Raw genomic sequence first — 22,756 nt, forward strand, 5'->3', positions numbered from 1 at the left:
TAAGGCAGGAGGACCACTTAAGCCCTGGAGTTTAAGACCAGCCTGGGCAACATTTGAGATTAAAAAAGAGAGAAACTAACAGCAGGCTAATTTTATCTATTTAAATTTTCCAACAAGGAAAAAAAATCTTGTTTATCCAGCCTAAATTAACAGCGTTGGATGTCCTGCATCTAACTCTGGATTTACAAATGAAAATGTGCAATCCAGAAAAGCTAAGTCAATAGTCAGATAATTAGACAGCAGTAGAGCTGGAGAGAAGGATGGACTCCTGACTCCAATACTCTGCAGTAGTTTTTAGAGTATGTTTAGCTTTCATACTACTGAATGAAAGAAAAACCAGTCAACATTATTTATTGTATGCAGTGTTTTAGTAAAAAAAAAAAAACAAAAAACAATTTTAATTGGTATGTTACTAGTATCAAAATTCTGCAATTCTTTCTTTTTGTAAAATGCATTAATTATTTAATCAGGCTCTTGGTAAGAAATTCAGTATACCAATATGTGAGGACAAATTCCATTCAGCAGAATAAAAATGTAGCCCTGGGGCTGAAAATATGAAACACTTCATAAATTTACGTGTCATCCTTACGCAGGGGCTGTGTTAATCTTATTTTTATTGTTCCAAAAATCCTGCAATTCTTATATGACTTGTAATCTGTTTGTAGTGGGCAGCATACTGAGTAGAGGGGGATTTTTATTTGTTGGACAAACCATTATAATCATGGCCATGATAAACCAGTCTGGATCCAACACTCTCAACCTATAAAGAGAAAAGGCCAATGAAATAGCACACTTTATTGTGTTGGCTACACACAAGGTAGAATGTCTACTCAGAAACTGCTTAGGAAAAAATTACTCCACAGATGAAAAGTTGACCATGTGTCATATTAAGTTGTATCCCATTTGGACACACCAAGAAAAGAAGAAAACAAAAGTTTAAAGACATGGACATTTCAATACAATATTCTAAGAACATAAGAACTGAACTACCTATTCTTTTGATTCTTAAAAACAGAGTGAGATAGTGGCAAAGTGCTTTGCCTAACATGTGTGGGGGACTGGGTTCAATCCTTAGCACCGCATAAAAATAAACAAAGGCATGCTGTCCATCTACAACTACAATTTTTTTTTTTTTAAAAAAAGAGGGGCTGGGGTTGTGGCACAGCAGTAGAACACTTGCCCAGCATGTGTGAGACACTGGATTCAGTTCTCAGCCTAGCATGTGTGAGGCACTGGGTTCAATTCTCAGCACCACATATAAATAAAATAAACATTCATCAACAACTAAAAAATAAATAAAGAGGGAGAGAAAACTTTATTACTAATGTACCATAAAAAGGGCAAAGGTTCACTGTATCTTCCTGTACCAATGAAAGGAAATTAACTTTCAGCCAGGAACACTGTATATAACCTATGCCAAACAACTAAGTTAAAGGATAACAATATAAAAATTATTAGCTTCCTGTCTAAGAGCTAGGCATAAGATAAATCTTTAACCAATGCTCAATGAATTACTAGAGACCTAAATGAATGAAAAGATACTCCATGTATATGGATAGGAAAACTCAATACTGTCAAGATATTAATTCTTCCCAATGATCTTTTAGGTTCAACACAATGCCAGCAAATTATTTTGTGGATTTCAACAAACTGGTTCTAAAGTTTATATGGAAAGGGAAAAGATCCAGGATATCCAGAACAATGTTGAAAGTTAAGGACAGAGTTGGAGAGTTGACCCTACTCAACTTCAAAAGTTAGACTCTGAAATTCTAAAAATCAAGGCTGTGTGGTCTCGGTGGAAGAAAAGACAAATAGATTAATGGAACAGAATACAGAGCCCAAAGACCTAGACAAACACAGTCAACTTTGGCAAAGGAACAAAGGCATTTCAATAAAGAAAGGACAGTATTTTGAACAAATGGTGCTAGAACAACAGGTAATTTCACTCCTGCAACAAAACATAAGAGAATATCTAGATGATCTTGGGTAAGACAATAACCTTTTAGATACAATACCAAAGGCAAGATCCATGAAAGAAATAACTAGTCAACTGGGCTGCATTAAAATTAAAAATTTCTCTTTCCAAAAAGCAATGTCAAGATAATGAAAAGAAAAATCATCAATGGGGACAAAATATTTACAAAAGATATATGTGATAAAGAACTGTTGTTCAAAATATGCAAAGAACTCTTAAAACTCATGAATATGAAAAAAACCCATTTAAAAAGAGCTAAACAGATAACTCACCAAAGAAGCTATACAGCAAATAAGCATATGAAAAGATGCTTATTATCTTACATCATCAGAGAATTACAAATTCAAACAAAAATGAAGTACCATCACAAACCTATCAGAATAGCCAAAATCCAAGATACTAACAACAGCAAATACTGGCAAAGATATGAAGGAACAGGAACTCTCAGACTGACTGTTGGTGGGAATGCAAAATGGTATAGACAGGTAGTTTCTTTTTTTTTTTTTCCTTTTTTTTTTTTTTTTTTTTGATACAGGGATTGAACCCAAAGGAGCTTAATACTGAGCTACATCCCAAGCCCTTCTTTATATTTTATTTAGAGATAGAGTCTTGCTAAGTTGCTTTAGGACCTCACTAAATTGCTAAGGCCGGCTTTGAACTCACAATCCTCCTGCCTCAACCTCCCAAGCTGCTGGGATTTCAGGTGTGCACCACCACACCCAGTTGGTAGTTTTTTGTTGTTGTTGTTGTTTTAATTTTTTAATATTTATTTTTTAGTTTTCGGCGGACACGACATCTTTGTTTGTATATGGTGCTGAGGATCGAACCCGGGCCGCATGCATGCCAGGCGAGCATGCTACCTCTTGAGCCACATCCCCAGCCCCCACACTTGGTAGTTTTTTAAACAAATCTAAACATACTACTACCATATGATTCAACAAGGAGTTGAAAAGCTGTCTACAAAAACCCCTGCATATTTATTACAGCTTCATTAATAATAGCCCAAGGATGAAAAAGCAACAAAAATGCCCTTAATAGGTAAATGGATAAACACATTCCCCATATAATAGAATTCCATATTTGGTGATAAAAATGAAGCTAGCTAGATACAAAAAGACATGGACAATCTTGAGTGCATATTACTAGGTGAGAAAAGGCAACCTGTAAAGGTTACATGCTATATGATTCTAAATAAATGACACTTTGGAAAAGGCAAAATTATAGGGACAATAAAGAGATCAATACACGTATAACTGATGAGAACAAATTAAAACAAAACTAAATAATAAAAGAGCAGTAATTGCCAGGAGATTGTGGGAAGGGATGTAGATACGAATTAGTGGAGCATGTTTAAGGCAGTAAAATGTTTCTTCATGATACTGAATGGTGGATACATGTTGTTATATATCTGTCAAAACCTACAGAAGATATAACATAATAAGTGATCACTTTAGATGATAATAATGTATCAATATTGGCTTATCAATTAAAACAAATGTACTACTCAAACAAAAGATGCTAATAATAGGGGATGTGTGCCTGTGAAAGCTTGCAAGATTAATGTTATCCTTGTGTACTTTTTGCTCAATTTTCTATAAACTTCAAACTACACATTAAAGTCTATTGATTAAAATTTTTTTAAAAAAAACTTATCAATATACTTCTTACCAGGTCTAATGAAGACATTTTCCACAGACAACATTGCTGCTATTGGAAGCAGTAGATCTTCACAATCTAGAGAAGCAGCCTTGATTACTGCACAAGTCAGATGTGGAGGGAGAGGAAATTCCACCATAGACAAACCCAATCTGGTCACATGGCCACTCCTTAATAGAAAGAAAATGTTATTAGGTCTTTCTACCTTGGGAGAAAACAAATGCAATGTTCACCATTCAGGATAAATCAGACATAATTTAGATTACATTAAATTACCCCCAGGAAAAAAAAAAAATTACCCCCAGAAGTTCAATTCAAGGAAATAAAACACTGTGGTCATTGATAAGAAGAACAAAAAGATATAAATTCTCTGCTGTCAAAAGTCTTAATACATCCCAAAAAAACTAAACAACAAGGCAGAAGACAGTAGTATAATAGATACAAATACACACAGAGAATATCCTTGAAAGACTGAGAGTGATAATTATCAAACCTTCCTCTAGTACACAATCATGAGAACAAAGACTTGGCTTTCTTATCATTTTAATGAACTCATAATATTTAGCACTGAAATGAAACTCAGAAATTACTTATTAAATAGTAACAATATTAAATAAAACTACTTTATACCACAGTGTTTCAATCAGAATTACAATAAAGAGGGGCTGGGGTTGTGGCTCAGTGGTAGAGCACGTGCCTAGCATGTGTGAGGCACTGGGTTAGATTCTCAGCACCGCATAGCAATAAGTAAAATAAAGGTTCATTCACAACTAAAAAATATATTTAAAAAAAGAACTGCAATAAAGACAAATTGAGGACAAATTCTGATTTCAAGTAAAACAATCTATTCAAATGAAACAATTTCCTACTGATAAAGATATCTAGAACCTTTTTTAAACGGCTCAACACCAGTTCTTTTGACTTTCTTTCTTTCTTTTTTTTTTTTTTTTTTTTTGTTACCTGTCAATAGCATCACACTGGTAAAGTTGCTTAAGAGCTTCCAAAATGAGTCTCTCATTAGGCGGATCCAAATAGGGAAACCTGTATGTTTAAATGAGATATGAAATGGGAGACCATTCCCTGAATATGGTAGGATTTTATACAGACTTGATGGAAAGGTTTTACTTCTATTTTTCAAATCTTCCTTTCATTTAAAAAAAAAATTCTATAACCATGGTCAGCATTCAGCAAAAGAGGAAATAATTTTTTCTGAATCACATTCTTCTCATTCACAATGTACTTCCCTTTGATCCCCTTTGGCTGGAACACTCACATCATCCTCTCTACATCTCAATCCTGCCTCATTCTTCATAACCAATAGCAAGTCTATTCTCTTCTGTAGTCCATACATTTTTTTTTTAACTGAAGTTTTATAAAGTGGAAGCTGGGTGCAGTGGCACACACCTTAATTCCAGGTACTCAGAAGACTAAGGCAGGAATTCAATCACAGCCTGCAGGTAACAAGACCTTGTCTCAAAAAAAAAAAAAGAAAGAAAGAAAGAAAGAAAGAAAAGGAAACAAGAAACAAAAAGAGGGAGGAGGAAAGTCTTTTATTTTCACCTCTAACATTTCTTATTAGTATAAAAATATACTATAGTATAGAAGAATCCAGTTTTTAAGACAAGTGGAAAAATAACTCAGTGCAGATGATATTAAGTAATTAAAATTGATTAATCCTAGCCAGGTGCAGTGGCGCACACCTGTAATCCCAGTGGCTTGGGAGGCTGAGGCAGAAGGATTGCAAGTTCAAAGCTAGACTAAGCAAAATCGAGGTGCTAAGCAAGTGAAACTCTCTCTAAATAAAATACAAAATAGGGCTGGGGATGTGGCTCAGTTGCCACGTGCCCCTGAGTTCAGTCCCCAGTACCTCCCCACACCCCCAAATTGATTAATCCTAATTATTTAATTCCTATTTTTCTTACATAGTATTATTTGTTATATGCTGCTCTGCTATCCTTTGTGAATATGCTAAAAATCAATGTCAAGCTAAATAGACTGCTGTATCCAGAATCTGCCCTTCTTCCTAAATTAAAAAAAAAACATCAAGACATTATTCTTAAATCTGGCCTCACCTAAAAGCTTTTGATTGGATCATTTGGATTTCTTCATGATTCTTTCCTTCTTTCTCATTGGTATTATTTGATTAGTTAAATTTTATTTATTACATGGTTTCCTCTTTCTAGGAATTACATTCTCATTTAGAAAATTTCTAACTGAAATATTTTTAAGATGGCTTCCTAAACGTATACAATACACAGTTGGATGCACTAGTAATCACTCTCCTTATTATAAATTTAAAGAATGTATGGTCATCTTCTCTCAAGATTCCTGACACTTCCATTCTCAGATAATTGAGAATAAAACGAAGAACAAGATACAATTTTCCTCCATTATTTCCTCTATCATATGAAGTATCAAGCCTCTACAATATTCTATCCTATTCTAATATATCACATAGCTAAACATTTGACTAATTTGACAGTTGTTGTATCCTTTACTTCACATGTCTGAACTTTGTTTGCCCAACATAACGTTAGTGTAAACAAAAAACCATACTAGAGTATTATTACTTTGTCTTTTGTGATATATAATACAATGAAGAAGTTACAAAAAACATTTTCTGGCCAGTGCAGTGGCTTACACCTGCAATCCCAGTAACTCAAGAGGCTGGAGTAGGAGCACAAGTTCAAGGCCAGCCCCAGCAACTAAGTGAGAACCTGTCTCAAATAAAAATTAAAAAGGGCTGGGGATATAGCTCAGTTGGTAGAGTTCTTGCCTCACAACAAAGCCCTGGATTCAATCCCCAGAACCACGCACACACACAAAAAGGCTGGGGATATAGCTCAGTAGTAAAGTGCCACTGGGTCAATCCTCAGAAACAAACAAACAAACAAACACAACCACCACAACAAAACCTTTATGACTAGAATTAGAGACATTACATGCCTTTCACCACAAATGAACAGTGGTAATCACTAAATGAACTAAATAATAAACATCAGCACAAAAATTCCCTATTAAGGTTAAAACATGAGCAAGCACACATATTCCAATAAAGCAACACAAGCATCTACTATAGCTTAAATCAGAAATATTAAAATTTCACAAATTTTGAAGCTAAGTAGTAGTATTAACACCATTTACTTCTGGGTTCGTATAACCTTATATGTCAATAGTTTTTAAGGTGATAAGAGTATTCACCACTTGTGCCAATGGTTTCAAAATATTGTGAATCTACTACAACCAAGTTAAACTGTACACTTTAAAATGGTTAAAATAGTGAAATTAATGTTAAATGAATTAACACTTTTGGGTTTAGCTAAAAAACAACCAATGTGAAAACCAATCTTGCAAATAGCTAACCTTCAATTCTCAGGGATGTCAAATACTGAAAAACAATAATTGAGGAATAACCTGGCTTCACCCTAACAAATTTCTCTTTTTTGCAAGATGCCTACATACCTTATGACATCATGTATGGCAAGGCACTTTAAGGTCAGAACTACAGATGTCAAACTAGTTCTCTTAATCTCAGGGATCACATGGTCAGGCATACACTGGTTCCAAAAATCTTTACTATAGATCCGAAAGCATTTTCCTGAGGAAGTCCTGCCAGCTCGGCCGCTTCGCTGTAATGCCTCACTCCTACAAATGGAAAGAAAAAAAAGAAAGTCCCCAATCTTTTGTGGGTTTCCCACGTCATTTACTTCCTTATCCCCAACCAACTAGAAATTATATTATCAACTATTATGGAAACAAAAAGGATATTACTTTGTACTTACTTTGAAATTGGAACCACCTCCAGGATGTCCAACCCTAATCTGGGGTTGTGATTTAACTGCTTCACAAAGCCACCATCAACCACATATCTGAGGAGAATGAAAGCAAATCAAGTTTCTGGAAAGTCAGGACGACCTGTCATTTTTAACCACTTTGTTTTCTTCTTTTTTACCAAATTTACTACTACACACTACTTTTAATGTTAAGTATAAAACTAAAGTCAAGAAATTGGAACTCTCATACACTGCTGGTAGGAATGTAAATGATTCTGCCAATGTGAAAAACGGTTTGGCGGTTCTTCAAAAAGTTAAAACAGGATTATTGTGTGACCCAGCAATTCTATTCCTAAGAATATACCCAAAAGAACTGAAATAAGTACTGAAATATTTATAGGTAAATATTCAATACCAGCACTATTAACGATAGTCAAAAGGTAAAAACCACCTAATGACTAAAAGATGAATGAATAAAGAAATTGGGGCATATACACAATTAAACATCATTTGATCATCAAAAGAAAGGAAATAGTGATACATGTTACAATATGGATGAAGCTCCAAAACACTATGCTAAGTTAAAGAAACCAGACATAAAAGGTATAATTCCATTTGTATGAAAAATTCAGAACGGGAAATAAAAACAAAAAGTAGACTGGTGGTTGCTAGGGGCTGGGGTAGCAAAAGGAATATGAAATACCTGCTTAATGCATATGGAGTTTTATTTGGGGGGTAATAAAATTTTTTGAAACCAGACAGAGGTAGTGGTTATACAATACTGGAAATATACTAAATACCACTTAATTGTTCACTTTTAAATTAATTTAATTTGCCTCAATAAAATTATATAAACTTGAAAGTCAGCCCTAGGCAATTCTAGTAGGTTCAAAATCCCAAATAAATTTTTAAGCCCATTAAATAGAGAACAATTCAGGTAAAGAACTAAGAACAGTAGTAAGTCTATCACTCACTAAGGCAACATTCTAAAACATGCCATTTAATGGCTTTTGCCTGTGCTGGAAACAGAAAATTATAGAGGTCAATATACTCTAGAGATCTGTTCCCCTAACTCCTTAATGAAAAAAAAATTTAAAGTGAAGGAGAAAAGCAAAGGAAATTAGACTTCCTTCTCAAATCTGGGTGATCATTTTATCCAGAAGAAATATATAGGATCCTTGGGATTCTAGGCCAACCTTCCTGTGGCACTCAGACTTAGCTAAAATATGAATACCCAAAAGAAATATGGTTCAATAGTCTGAAAGAATTGAACATCAGCTATCAGTCCAGCCTTTAAACCTCTGCTAACTACACTAAAAAATTTGAGGCATTATTGATTACATCCAAAAACAACAAGGAACCTGCATAGTAGTTCAATTTCACAAGAAAGTAATAAATGAGAGACAATACCTCCAGTTAAACCTTAGATGAACAAAGTTACTCTACCAAGTGAAGCTGAAAGGTAGAGGGAATATCACATCATCTAAGATATATGCTAGTAATGACAATACAGAAAAATAGGGTGAGCCAGAACCCATGAACCCCAGATAATCTTAAATTTGGGGAGAGAAAGCTTCAAAGTTGCCCAGTTTTTAGAAAAAGATATAGTATGCACCTCTTACTTCATTTCCTGTTCAAAACAATCAATAATCCCCAAAACAAAAGGTGAATACAAGTGAAGAGCATTAGAAAATAGGTAAGAAGGGAATTAGCAGAGAAAACAGGGAAGAAAACACAGTAATGCTTTGTGATTAGTTATGGCTTTCTTTAAGAAAACTTTAAAAAGTTGTACCTGATTCCATCTATTGTTAAAGATGTTGCAGAAATATTGGTGGAAATGACACATTTTCTAATTCCAGGTGGAGGTGGTAAAAATATTCTCCTCTGTTGATCTAAAATAGATGTAAACAGAAAATACTAATTTATACCATGTATTTGTCAAACTCATCTACATCAATGATAGCCACATATCAGGAGTTATTGTTTCAAGAACACAAGCAAAACTATTGGGATATGAAAAGAAATTCTTAGCATTTGTATTTTGCACAGGATCCTTTTAAACCTTTATTTGTTCTTACCATTATACATATTAGTATAGTAGTATATGCATATATTTTATAAAGAATGCTTTTTAAATGCTTAACATTTGATTTCCAGAAAATTAATAGTCAAGAAAATCTCAAAAAAATGAAGTAAAACACTATTTCCAAATAAAATCTTACTAAGATCACGTATTCACAGTAGATACAACTGATCAAAGACGAACTATTACAAGGAAGAAAAGGAACAGCACATATGAGCATGGTTTAAAAATTATGCAACTTGGGCTGGGGCTGGGGCTGGGGCTCAGTGGCAGAGTGCTTCTCTAGCATGGGTGAGGCACTGGATTCAATCTTTACCACTGCATACAAAAATAAGCAAATAAAATAAAGGCATGCTGTCCATCTAAAACTAAAAAAAAATAAATAAAAATAAAATAAATGAAAGCATGAAACTAGGCTAACCACCAATTTTATAATGAGATAATTAAAGCCTATAGAGGCCGCCAAGTGGCTGGCCCAAGATTTGTATACAAAGACAAATTTAAAACAAGTCACATATTTCTACTCCTCCTTATCATTCCAAAATTAATTTCTCAAATAAAAAAGTACTAGAAAGGTGACATTTTAAAACATATGTTAGTGCATGTCTATAGTTCTAGTTATTCAGAGGTTCTTTTGAGCCCAAGAATTCAAGGTCAGTCTGGGTAACATAATGAGACCCTGTCTCAAAAAAAAAAAAAAAAAAAAAAAGGCCATAGTTTTATATAAATCCAAACATAAACCCCCTCAAAACCTATTTCAGATTTGGATAATCTGGTAAAAAGACTAAGTGTTAAAATGATTACATATTTCTTATATTTAGGTAGCTTATTTCTTCTAAAATGGTTCAGATAACACACCTTTTTGTAGTTCAAATTATATATTTATACATTCATTATTTATTTACAACACTATAGTTACATGAGAGGACTTTCTTTTGTGTAAGGTGTAGCCTCTGTCCCTTGATCAATGCCTGGCTTTATATTAAGTAATGAATAAATAGTTGTTAAATGAACTGACAGACTGAAAATACATTTCATAAATAAAATACTAAGATTATTCTACCTTTAAAATTCCACCTTGTACTAAAATTTTACATAAATTATAAATGTCCTTTCTAAACACATTTATCCATAATCAAGTTTTTCCAACCAACTTTTTTTTTTTTAAAACTGGGATTAAACTCAGAGACAGGACCAATGAAAACACCAGCCTGTCCCCTTTTTGCCCTGCCTGCACAGCCCCCACCACTATATATATATATATATATATATATATTTTTTTTTTTTTTTTTTTTTGAGAAAGGGTCTCACTAAGTTACTTAGGACCTCATTAAGTTGCTGAAGCTGGCTTCAAACTTGTGATCCTCCTGCCTCAGTCTCCTGAGTGGCTGAGGTTATAGGTATATGCCACCACACCTGGCATGATCAGCCTATTTCTTTAAAAAAAAGTCCCGAATTTGTTATAATCTTGATTCAAGCAAAATTCCTGATTCATTTACCATTTTATTCAACATAATCAATTAAAATTCTGAAAATGCTGTTTGATAAAACTTAACATTTGTTTATTATTTTACATTTCATTTGTACACTTTACTACCATATTCCAGTTACAAACACATACCAGTTTTTCTTTGTTTATAAAGGATTGGAAAATGTTACATATATTTCTAACATGAGTTCTCAGGAAGGAGAGAGGAAACTGATTATTTTCATTAAGATACAGCAATTCTCTGATTACTTCCATTTCCTGATTTTCCTATGAAAGATTCTGACACACTTTACCCCACCTATCCCAATACTTGATAAGGTACCAGGATGTTATTAGTAAGGAGGGAAAAAAACTGGCACAGAGGCAGAAAGACATTTCAAAGTCTACCAAGAAATTAAGGTATTAAGGAAAGACCATTCAACACACTTCATGAAGTAATGTTCCTAAGAAAGATGTAGATGACTTATACTAAGGGCAACTGAACTGTCTTTATTGAATTTCTTGTCCCAGAAACCCTCTAAAAAGAGCCCAAAGCAGAAACATATTTATTTAGTTGTATGTGTATATGTGAATAAATGGAATATAATGCAGTAAACAAAAATTTTCAATCAAAAAGGGAAAAAAAAAGATGATTCTGTTGCAGAACACAGAGATACAACACTGCTTGGCTCAAACTCTGCCCTACCGCAAAAAGTCATGTGGATGAGTCAAAAATCCCTTGAGGATTCTAACAGCACTGAAAATCAAGCTTGTAACACAGAGAAAGGCTTGACACAAGTAACCTGAAAAAGACAGAAGGAAACTAAAAAATAGGAAAGAGAGACAATCCAATATAAGAATAATTGGTGTCCTTGAAATAGGAAAATCAACAAATGGAGATATAAGCTACATTCAAAGATAAAACACAGGAGAATTTCCTTGAAACAAAGATTTGAATCTGCATATCAAAAAAGCCAAGTGGAACTGTTGTTCATCATGTTTGCGGTGGTTGATACTTACACAAGTATATATACATTGCCAAAAATTAATGAACTGTATACTTAAAACAATCATTTTACTGTATGTAAATTACAGCTCAATAAAGTTAGTTTTTAAAAATTCTAGGATACTTTAATATATAACACTCACAGAAAAAAAAAATCCTAATTAAAACTACTGAACTTTGAAGATAAAAACAGAAAGTTTTAGGCAATCAGACAGAAAAAACAAATCACTTACAAGGAGGGGAAAAAAAATCAGGCTGGCCTCAGACTTCTCCGCAGCAACATTCAATGCCAGAAGACAACTGGACAACGTCTATCAAGTTCTAAGGAAAAGAAAGTGTGACCCAAGAACATAAAACCCAGCCAAGATGTAGTTTTAAGTATAAAGGCAAAAGCCAAACAGTTTCAAACATAAAAGAAATTAAAATAAACAAAAAGTAAAAGAGCCCTCTGTTTAAAAAATATATACATAACAAAATCTAGCCAACCTAAAATTAACAAAAATAGTAAGTGAAGACTGTTAGTGAACACTAAATACATTTGAAAATATAAAACTCACTAAAAAAGTCAGAAGGGGAAGATATGGAAGAGTCAAAATGATTATGACCTCATCTTTCAAATTAGGAAGTCAACAGGTAAGATCTACAATCAAATATATTTTATAAAGAAGATAGTAACTTCAACTTCTTAATATTTTTAATCAAAACAATCTTTATAAAATATGCTCATATGGTAAAGATTTACTTGAAGTCTACTGTAAGTAAATTCAAGTAAAAGTAAACACCTTTTTAAAAAGCAACCAGTACTATGATCTCACTTAAAAGATATTTCTATCAATTTATCTGCCAATTTATACACACACACACACACACACACACACACCTGCCTAAACAATGTTTTTCCTACATTAGTTATTCCTGGATGGAATAATATGAGGCATGTCAGGAACCATCCATGGGTTGCATGTGGGTCACCGCACATGGAAGCATAGTGGACAGAGACATCTGGTGTCTGGGAATGACCAGTGGACATTTTCTCTGGTCAACTGCCCAGGGACAATGTGAATCTCTATCATGCTCTGCTGTGGCCACACAGCACTTGAGGTAGGTGTGACCTGCCAAGATGTCAATTAACCTCTGACTGTAAGACATCAGGAAGCAAGATTCCACCCTTGAAACCTTATCTCTGCCTTTGAAATACCCCCTTAAATAAACCATCTTTTCTTTGTCTAGTTCTAGAACCCATGTGGACTCGATCTATTCACCTATTGTAAATATATTTCTGAGTATTTGTGTTTTGTTAGTCACTAATTATTTGAGATTTTAAGCATTAGGGTGACTTAGATTCCCCAGGGCAGAAAGAACCCCCCAGTGAGACGCTGGCCATCAACCTCTGATAAAAGCAATTTCTTTACTTTTATCTTTATGATTCTGTATACTCCTTTAATTGTTTGTAATGAAATTGTACCACTTTTTCCTCAATTAATTTTCTTGAAGAAAATTGGAGTAAATATGCTGATACTAATAGGGTGTTAATTCTACAGAGTGGGAAATGAATTTTTGGCACTGTTCTACATTTTAAATTTCTGCAAAGATAAAACAAAATAGCACATTAAACATAATCCCAAGGCTGGGGCTGTCGTTCAGCAGTAGAGCGCTTGCCTAGCATGTGTGAGGTGCTAGGTTCGATCCTTGGCACAAATAAAATAAGTAAATAAATAAAGGTATTGTGTCCATCTCCAGCTTAAAAAAAAAACAAAGCATAATCCCGTGTGTTTGTTAAAAATATGAAACTAAACAATAAAAATATTTAAATATGTAATGAAAAAGCTCAGGGCAATGAACTCGAAAATGTTAATAGTCATAATCAATTATGTTGGTGGGATCTGGATGATTTTAGTTATTTTCCTTACTTTGTTAATTTCATAAAAATAATTATGAATTATATATTTCTTTATAAGACAAAACAAAACTTTCCTAATCCTTTTTATCCCACATATTTCTCCTGTCCTTTTCTTCATATATTCTGGAAATATAAGTACAGCATATCACCCTCTACTAAATAAACAACCACTTATCAAATGCAGATTTACCACGTGATCCCAGGAACATCACTTAGTCTCTATCTGTAAAATAAAGAAGTGTGATTATGCAAAAACATATGTGGGTATATGTGTATTTTTCTAGGGGTTTAGCTGTGATTTTCACAACCTTTTTAAAGGAATCTGAGATACCTCACACCCAACTCTTTAAGAAAGGGTAAGAAGTACAAAATTAGACAGTTACTTTTAGTGCTAAAATTATGTAGCTACACGAAAATATTTGTCATTTATAAGACAACTTAAGTTTTTAATATATTTCAGTTCATATATTTTTGTGCAGCTCAGCTTTCCCTACATGAATGACAAGATGAAAAAAAAAAACCTGCAATAACTTGAATAAAGACAAGGAAGTGAGAAGAGGGAAGAGGTGTGAGAGAAATAAGAATAAGGTTCCAAATAATAGCATTTGATGTAAGACATTAAGAGATGTCAGCAGAAAACAAAAAGACTAGAACTTTGTTTAACCAATATTTAAGCAGGATGTTTTCAACATATGCTCCCATGTACTTGCCCTCAAGAAGTTCACAGTTTTATAGAGGAGACAGCACATCTCGAACACAAGGTAGATTGTGTTAAGTGTCATAAAAGTGCAGCAAAGCACAAAGAGGTTCAAATGAGGAAGAGATCAAAGCCAGTTATGAGAAGGAAAAGTAGGAAAGGTTTTTATGGAGTTGGTTGCACTAGTGGAACAAAATAGCAGGATTTCAGCCTGTGAGAGGAGAATAAAATGCAAAGGAGGAGTTCTGGTTAAGGAAATAGCAAACACAGAATTACGAAAAGGATGAGGAAGAAAAAGAAATTAAAAATATCTCCTACGCTGAAAGAACATCACCACAAAGGGCAGGGCTGGGGTAGTCCAGACCAGGAAGCTGGTTCACATAATCTTGGCAGAAAGGGTTCCATAGCACTTCTCCATATTTGACAGATGAAAATTTTGGAAATCGACTACAGAAATATTTTAAGATGTCTCTTTAAAACAGGCAGGTACTCTCATGGCTAGCCTAGGGGGGGCGGTAAATATTAAGTATCCACCTTTAATTTTGACCTATTCACTAAACCCAACTATTGCTCATTCTTAGATCCCCTTCACTAGAGGCAACAGGCAAGAAATCCTTCTTCCCTCTCCTCCTGCCCAAGTGTAAGTTTTCTGTCCCAAAACCATAAGAAATGAAGGAAATAATGTTATGAAAGTATCTCTCCCCATCACCCAAAGTAGCATGAGTAAAGAAAAGAAGTGCTATGTTACATTAATCAGACTAAAAAAGTTTAAGATCCCAAGTACTTACCACTCTCTCCCTACTTTACCCAACTCTACCTTACCCATTTCTCAGTACCTTATCAGGGCCATCTGGATCCCTCTATGCACCATTATAAACTACTATAATAATTATTATTATGCTCATAATGGATCAAGAGTAGCTCACCCTCAGAAGGGAAACTAAAATAAACAGAATCCTTCAATAATAGCTCTACTCACACCTAGTCACATATCTTTACCATTTATACATACATACCAACACAGAAAATTACATACAGTGGAAAATAATGAATGCCAGGTTATTAAGTTGGCATTTTAATTCAGTTGACAGTAGGGAATATGCAAGTACCCAACAGAGGACTGACAAAATCAGAGTTATGCTTTTAGAAGATTACACTTACCACTGCAGGTAGGATGGTAAATTAAACCAGGAAAAATGAGTCAACAGGCCATGTAATCAACTTAGGAAAGCATACTCTAGCAACAAGTGAAAAAAGAAAAAAAAAAAATGATTTCGACAAAACAAAGAACACCTGTTGGAGATGCCACTTGCTTGGGGTTGAATGATCTGGGATGACATGATGCACATACCAGAAAGCTCACTTAGGAGACTTAGAAGATTTAGAGTGCAGGAATGAGACTGAACTAGAGACAGCTCTCAGGTGTCATCCATAGAAGTGACAGGTGAATCCAATAAATCAACCTCTCCAAAACAGACTGGTAAGAAAACAGTAAGCTAAATATACAACCTTAAGAAAGAGCTACATTTTGGAGAGGAACAAAGCTGGGTCATGGAAGGGAGTTGGCTACAGTCTCAGATAAAGAATAGTCAGAAGAACCAGGTAATTAAATATCATTCCAGGGGACAACATTTCATAAATGATACTATCACTCATACCACAAAATCAAACTGTAAACAAACAAAAGAGCCATTAGATTTGAGAAATAGGAGACCATTTGAAACCTCTAACAATATAAAAATCAGATGTCCGGAAGTTAAAAAAAAAAAGAGGCAATGGCAATACATAATATTTTTCAATGTGGCAATAAGAAAAATGAAATTATTTACATAGAAGAAAACAATATGTATATTTAATTCATAGTTAATAACAAAGTACCATTATGATCTTTGAATTAATTACAAAGTCAACAATGACAGTCAGTGGATCAATCTCCAGAAAACCATTAAAATCTTAAGTATCTAATAATGACCCTAATAATTCCCTTGAAAATGTAAAGATCTAAAATAGAGACCTGCATTTCAATGTTGACAGGAAGAACCTAATATCACTAACGAGATTTTTCAAAACTATACTGCATCTATGGTTCTTAACTTGACACATACTTTGCAAAACTTTAATATAAAGAGTCACCTACTCAACAACTAGACAAAAACAACAATACGAATAAAATATTAAAAACATTTAAATACTAATACCAATGAAACTCTTACAGGTTAAGATTAAATTCTGTTTAGTTTTACAACTCAAATTCCACAATAAAACTTTTACAAGACAAATTCTAATTCTCATTCAACAATATTTATTATGATCCAACAGCAAACAAAAGTTTGCATTTGATCTTTGAATTCATAAAAAAAGAGGATCATTCTTGAAGAGCAAACTAATATATGGCTACTTAAAAGGAAAACAATTAATTGTATTTATATATTTGTGATATATATTTGTATATAAATGATTTCTAGAATGGTACTACTATCAAGAAACTATAGTATTCATTTCAAAGAATCCCCACCAATATTTTGTTCTGGTGTGCAAAGACATACTCATTCTCTCTCTCTCTCTTTTTTAAATGTTTATTTATTTATTTTTTAGGTGTAGATGGACACAACACTATGCCTTTATTTTTATGTGGTGGGGAGGATTGAACCCTGGTCCCGCCTGTGCTAGGCGAGCGCTCTACCGCTGAGCCACAATCCCAGCCCCGACATACCCATTTCTTAATTTCTTAGGGAAATATCCAAGGCTCTTGAAAATGTTAATGTAAGCTGGATGTGGGGGCACATGCCTGAAATACCAGGGACTCAGAAGAGTGAGACAGGACTTCAGCAACTTAGTGAGACCTCTCTCAAAATAAAAAATAAAAGGACTGGGCTCAGTGGTAAAGTGCCCCTGGGTTCAATCCCCAATAACAAAAAGAAAAAAAAAAAAAAAGTTAATGTGAAAAAACTTAAAGCAAAAATCACTTCATTCAAGAGACAATGGACTCTTAATGTTCTATTACATGCTGTGAGTGTTAAGTTACAAAAGTGAGGTCAGTTTGTGAAACTTATTAACCTAAACATTTGATTTGAATACTTGGGGGCTAGAGTTGTAGCTCAGTGGTAAAGTACTTGCCTAGCACATGTGAGGCACTAGCTTCGATCCTCAGCACCACATAAAAATAAATAAATAAAAAATAAAAGTCTTATTCCATTTACAACTAAATATATACATACATATATGTGTGTGTGTCTGTGTGTGTGTATATACACACACACAGACACACACATTGAAGATATGAATACTTTTCCAAATAATTCAACAAAAAGTGTTTAAAATATCAGTCATATTTTCTATCCTAATGAGGAATTACCTGTTGTCATAGATCCATAACACGGCAATATCAACAAGCCATCTAGGGTGGTATCTTGAACATCATAATCATAATCAACAGACTCCGCCATTTGAAAAAGTAACTCACAACTTTTTTCAATTTCAAATTGGCCTGAAATGGGAGGAAAGAATAACTTCAAAAACTAAACAGCAAAATTAATTTTTTTTAAAGAGAGAGTGAGAGAGGAGAAAGGAGAGAGAGAGAGAGAGAGAGAGAGAGAGAATTTTTAATATTTATTTTTTAGTTCTCGGCGGACACAACATCTTTGTTGGTATGTGGTGCTGAGGATCGAACCCGGGCCGCACGCATGCCAGGCGAGCGTGCTACCGCTTGAGCCACATCCCCAGCCCAATAAGATTTTTTTTTTTCATCTCTCATTTGATCTAAAAGAGATACAAAAAGGAGATACACTCTAAGGGATTTAAATCTCTAAAGGAATAAAAATGTTATCATCTTCAATTCTCTCATTTTGTTAATACAGAATTTGGGGAAGACTAACTAAATTGTTACACTGGGGAAATTAGTTCAAGAGACACTGAACTCAGGAATATTTCAAAATACTTTTGTCTCCAAAAGACAGAGAGATTGTTACGACTCACTTCTGACATTACACGAGGCAGTGTAGAAAATGAGCAATGGAATGACTCATTCCTGTTGGTAGAATGATGCTTCTTGAAAAGTTACAGTAGTCTTGAGACTTAACTGTTCTATTGGTTTTTGTTGTGGTTGTTGGTTTTGGTATCAGGGATTGAACCCAGGGGTGCTTAACCACTAAGCCACATCCCCAGCCCTTTTTTATACTGTATTAGAGACAGGGTCTCACTGAGTTTCTTAGGGCCTTGCTAAGTTGCTGAGGTTGGCTCCGAACTTGTGATCCTCCTGCCTCAGCCTCCCAAACTGCTAGGATTATAGGCATACACCACTATGCCCAACTTAACTGTTCTATTTTTGACCACCAAAAAAATGCCACAGACTAGTCTATACTACCCAGATTCTCCATCTTATGTACTATCACATAGTACTATTCCATCCCTCAAAGAGAAAAGGAGTAATAGCTTTTGAAATAATAGAATTAATCATTTAGTCCCAGAACTATTTAGTCAGGTTATAGCTATATGTAAAATAGACCAAAAAGTAATACTTTCCTACTTAATTTCTAACTAAAGGGTCAATGCGTTTTACATGTATTTACTAATGAACCTGACGTTTTATGAATCTTTAATCTAAAACTATTCCGATAATCATAAAAAGGCAGCCATTAAGAGCCCAGATATCCCAATAGAGGTAACACTCTAATCTAGTGCCACATTATTTGCTTACAAATAGCAGACTTTTGTAAGGTACAGGGGCATATGCTTATAGTCCCAGCTACTCAGGAGACTGAGGCAGGAGGATTGCTTGAGCCCAGGAGTTCAAGGCTAGCCTGGGCAATATAGAAAGACCCTATCTCAACAAACAACAACAACAAAACCCCACAAAAAGTAGACATTTTTAACAGCAAAAACAAGAACCCAAAAGTAGAAGACATTTTTAAACCCAGTATGGGACACTTACCAGTCAGAAAAACCAAGATGTCTCCAGCCATTTCATTCAAATGGATATCCATGGTCACTTTCACAATCTAAAGAAAAAAAATACAACTGTAATATACTAATAGAAATACAGTCATTCCCCTACTACCTTGTCCCCTTGCTCCATAGAAAAGTTAAATTTGGTTCTCAAAAGTCCTAGGACCCTAGAAGATATACAATTGATCAATATATGAAAAAAAAAGTTCAACTTCTCTAGTAATTAGAGAAATGCAAATTAAAACTACTCTAAGATTTCATCTCACTCCAGTCAGAACGGCAGTTATCGAGAATACAAGCAACAATAAGTGTTGGCGAAGATGTAGGGGAAAGGCACATTCATACATTGCCTGTAGGACTGCAAATTGGTGCAACCAATCTGGAAAGCAATATGGAGATTCCTTAGAAAACTTGGAATGAACCACCATTTGACCCAACTATCCCACTCCTCAGTCTATACCCAAAAGACTTAAAAATTGCATACTACCATGACATAGCCACTTCAATGTTTATAGCAGCACAATTCACAATTGCTAAACTGAGGAACCAACCTAGATGCCCTTCAACAGATGAAAGGATAAAAAATCTGTGGTATATACACACAATGGAATATTACCCAGCATTAAAAGAGAATAAAATTATGCATTTACAGGAAAATGATGGAGTTGGAGAACATCATGCTAAGCGAAATAAGCCAAGCCCAAAACCAGAGACCAAATGTTTTCTCTGATAAGTGGATGCTAATCTGTAATGAGGTGTGTGTGTGTGTGTGTGTGTGTGTGTGTGTGTGTGTGTGTGTGTGATGAGTGGGGAAACTTTGGATGGGGCAAAGGGGAAGGAGAGAAGGGGCAAAGGGTTAGGAAAGATGGTAGAATGAGATGAACATCATTACCCTAGATATATGTATGATTGCATGAATGGTGTGACTCTACTTCATATACAATCAGAAAAGCAAAAAATTCTGCTCCATTCTGTACAATGAATTGAAGAGCTTTCTACTGTCATGTATAACATATTAGAACTAAAAAAAAAAAAAAAAAAAAAATCCTAGGACCCATGAGAGCTGTCATTAAAATAGTAGAGAACAAATGAATTACAACACTACACAATTAACTAGAATCACAGATACAAAAAAGACATAAAAATGACACCAAGTAATACCGCTTGAATATATGCAGTATTTTCTCTATCTCGTGGACCAATCAAATTGCAGAATTTCTCTCTGACTGGATAAAGCCTTCCAGGTATATCAAATATTGGACAATTTCCAAAGAATGCAGAGAGCTTGGCCAATTCCATTGTTGCTGACATTACCACCACCTTTAAATGCTCCTTCCTATTAGGAGACTTCTCCTGAAATAGCTTCTTCAATAAACCAAATAAGATATCCTGAAAAGAAAAATAAGTCTAGTAAGTCACAAGTGCATCTGCCAATCAAACTACTTTAAATAGATTACTATCCCAACCAAAGAACTCCTATTTTAGTAGAGTAAAATATAAGAGAAGGCAATTTTCTATTCAGTAAAGAGCAAACCCAAACAAGTAAACTACATGCTAATTTAAAAAAAATAACAAAACTGAAAATATATTAAAATACTCACTGTAGTTAGAGTTCTCTCATGGGCTTCATCCAAAATAATGACACTAAACTTGGTAAGATTTGGATCTCCCAAAATATGTTTCAGTAAACATCCATCAGTCATGTATTTGATTGCTGTTTCCTAATGTTCAAACACCAAAGTATATCAACTTATAACATCACAAAATTCACTACTACTTCTACAATGGAATTTTTAACCAAACTGTCCAGACATTAAATGATTGAACCAATCTGATTAAATAAAAGTGTATATAAAATAGTCTAACAAGGACAGTAAATTATGAAATTGTGTGGCCTATAAAGATAAGGAACTAAGGTGGGTGTTTTGGGATAAAGTAATACAAGTAACCTTAAAGAGATACAAAGAAGTCAATGGAAAGTGACAAGAAAATGCCATGGCTTCAGGTAAGCAAGGTGTGGGAAACAACAAGGAAATTGGATTCATCTGTTCTCTTAGCCACTACTTAGAGGACTTAGGGAAAAAAGCAGAGGAAATGGTACGTGTATACCACTCACTCTCTTCTCTCCCCTACCCATTCTATTAAAAAGAAAAAAAATAGTGTCACTTGACTAGCATTAAAATGAGGTAAGAATACAGCCCAAAAGCTAGCGATAACAGCATTGACATTCATAAAATAATCGAAGGAAAAAGAAGGAAAAATCCACAGGCATGAACACTAGAAAGGAAAAGACAGTATTCTGGAGAAAACCATTTGATAGCCACTTCTACTAGAAACCATATGTAAATCAGGGATTGTTTTACATCTGACATAGGACTGAGAAATCCTGAAGGAATTTAAACTACCTGTTTATTAAAAAGAAAACAATTTTGAACTTGGTGGCATGCATATAGAAGATGCTTAATAAATACTAACTGCCAGAGCTGGGGTGGCTTAGTAGTATATAGTATAGTACTTGCCTTATCTAGCATGCTTGAGATACTGGGTTCAATCACCAACACCACACACAAAAAAACACCTTGCTGACCTTGTTAATTAACTTGTCAGTTTCCATTGACTTCAAAAACACAAACACACAACACTGAATAAACTTTTAAAACATGCTAAGTGAAATAATCAAGACACAAAGTTCAAAATATTGTGTGATTCCACTTATATGAGGTACCTAGGTTAGGCAAATTTAGAGAGTAGACTATAGGTTACAGGCGCTGGGTGGGGTGGGAATGAGGAGTTTATCCTTTAACAGAAACAGAGTTCTTGTTTGGGATGAGGAAAAAAAAGTTCTGAAAATAGTGGTGATGGTTACACAACAGGTTGTACAGTACTTAATACCACGGAATCGTATCTGAAAGTGGTTGAAATATTAAATTTTGTCATGTACACTTTACTACAATAAAATTTTTAAAAAATATATAAATATAACCAACATGTCAAAGAAACTTAGGGCAAAAAAAAAAAAAGAGAGAGAAAGAGAATCCTAACAAAAATAAACCTGTCACTTAAAAATTAATTGAGCAGGGAAAAAAATGGGATAAATACCACACTGCAGAGGTAAAACATTAACAATGAACAACCAAAAATTAATTCTAATCTGAGGCTTTGTTTCTTTAAAATACATATGGAATTTTGAGGTTAAGAACCTTTTAGAACATTTTACTCTTGTTCTATAAGTTTACAGTAGTTAAACAAATAGC

The 22,756-nt window shown here is 34.2% G+C and overlaps 1 protein-coding gene and 1 pseudogene across 1 annotated transcript in view; both read right to left on the reverse strand.

Moving 5' to 3' along the window:
• The window catches only part of Dhx40 (DEAH-box helicase 40), a 43,524-nt gene that overhangs the window by 17,540 nt on the left and 3,228 nt on the right, over positions 1-22,756 (reverse strand). The window contains exons 4-12 of the mRNA XM_026398056.2: positions 21,104-21,223; positions 20,664-20,891; positions 19,489-19,555; positions 17,914-18,045; positions 9,197-9,296; positions 7,414-7,500; positions 7,094-7,276; positions 4,592-4,672; positions 3,644-3,801 (exon numbers count right to left, since the gene is read on the reverse strand). Coding sequence (XP_026253841.1) covers positions 3,644-3,801; positions 4,592-4,672; positions 7,094-7,276; positions 7,414-7,500; positions 9,197-9,296; positions 17,914-18,045; positions 19,489-19,555; positions 20,664-20,891; positions 21,104-21,223 — 1,156 coding nt within the window. The remainder of the gene's footprint in view (positions 1-3,643; positions 3,802-4,591; positions 4,673-7,093; positions 7,277-7,413; positions 7,501-9,196; positions 9,297-17,913; positions 18,046-19,488; positions 19,556-20,663; positions 20,892-21,103; positions 21,224-22,756) is intronic.
• Positions 549-648, reverse strand: LOC113189336 (U6 spliceosomal RNA; annotated as a pseudogene).

The sequence above is a fragment of the Urocitellus parryii genome, chromosome 7, assembly GCF_045843805.1.
Source record: "Urocitellus parryii isolate mUroPar1 chromosome 7, mUroPar1.hap1, whole genome shotgun sequence".
In the NCBI taxonomy this organism is placed as follows: Eukaryota; Metazoa; Chordata; class Mammalia; order Rodentia; family Sciuridae; genus Urocitellus; species Urocitellus parryii.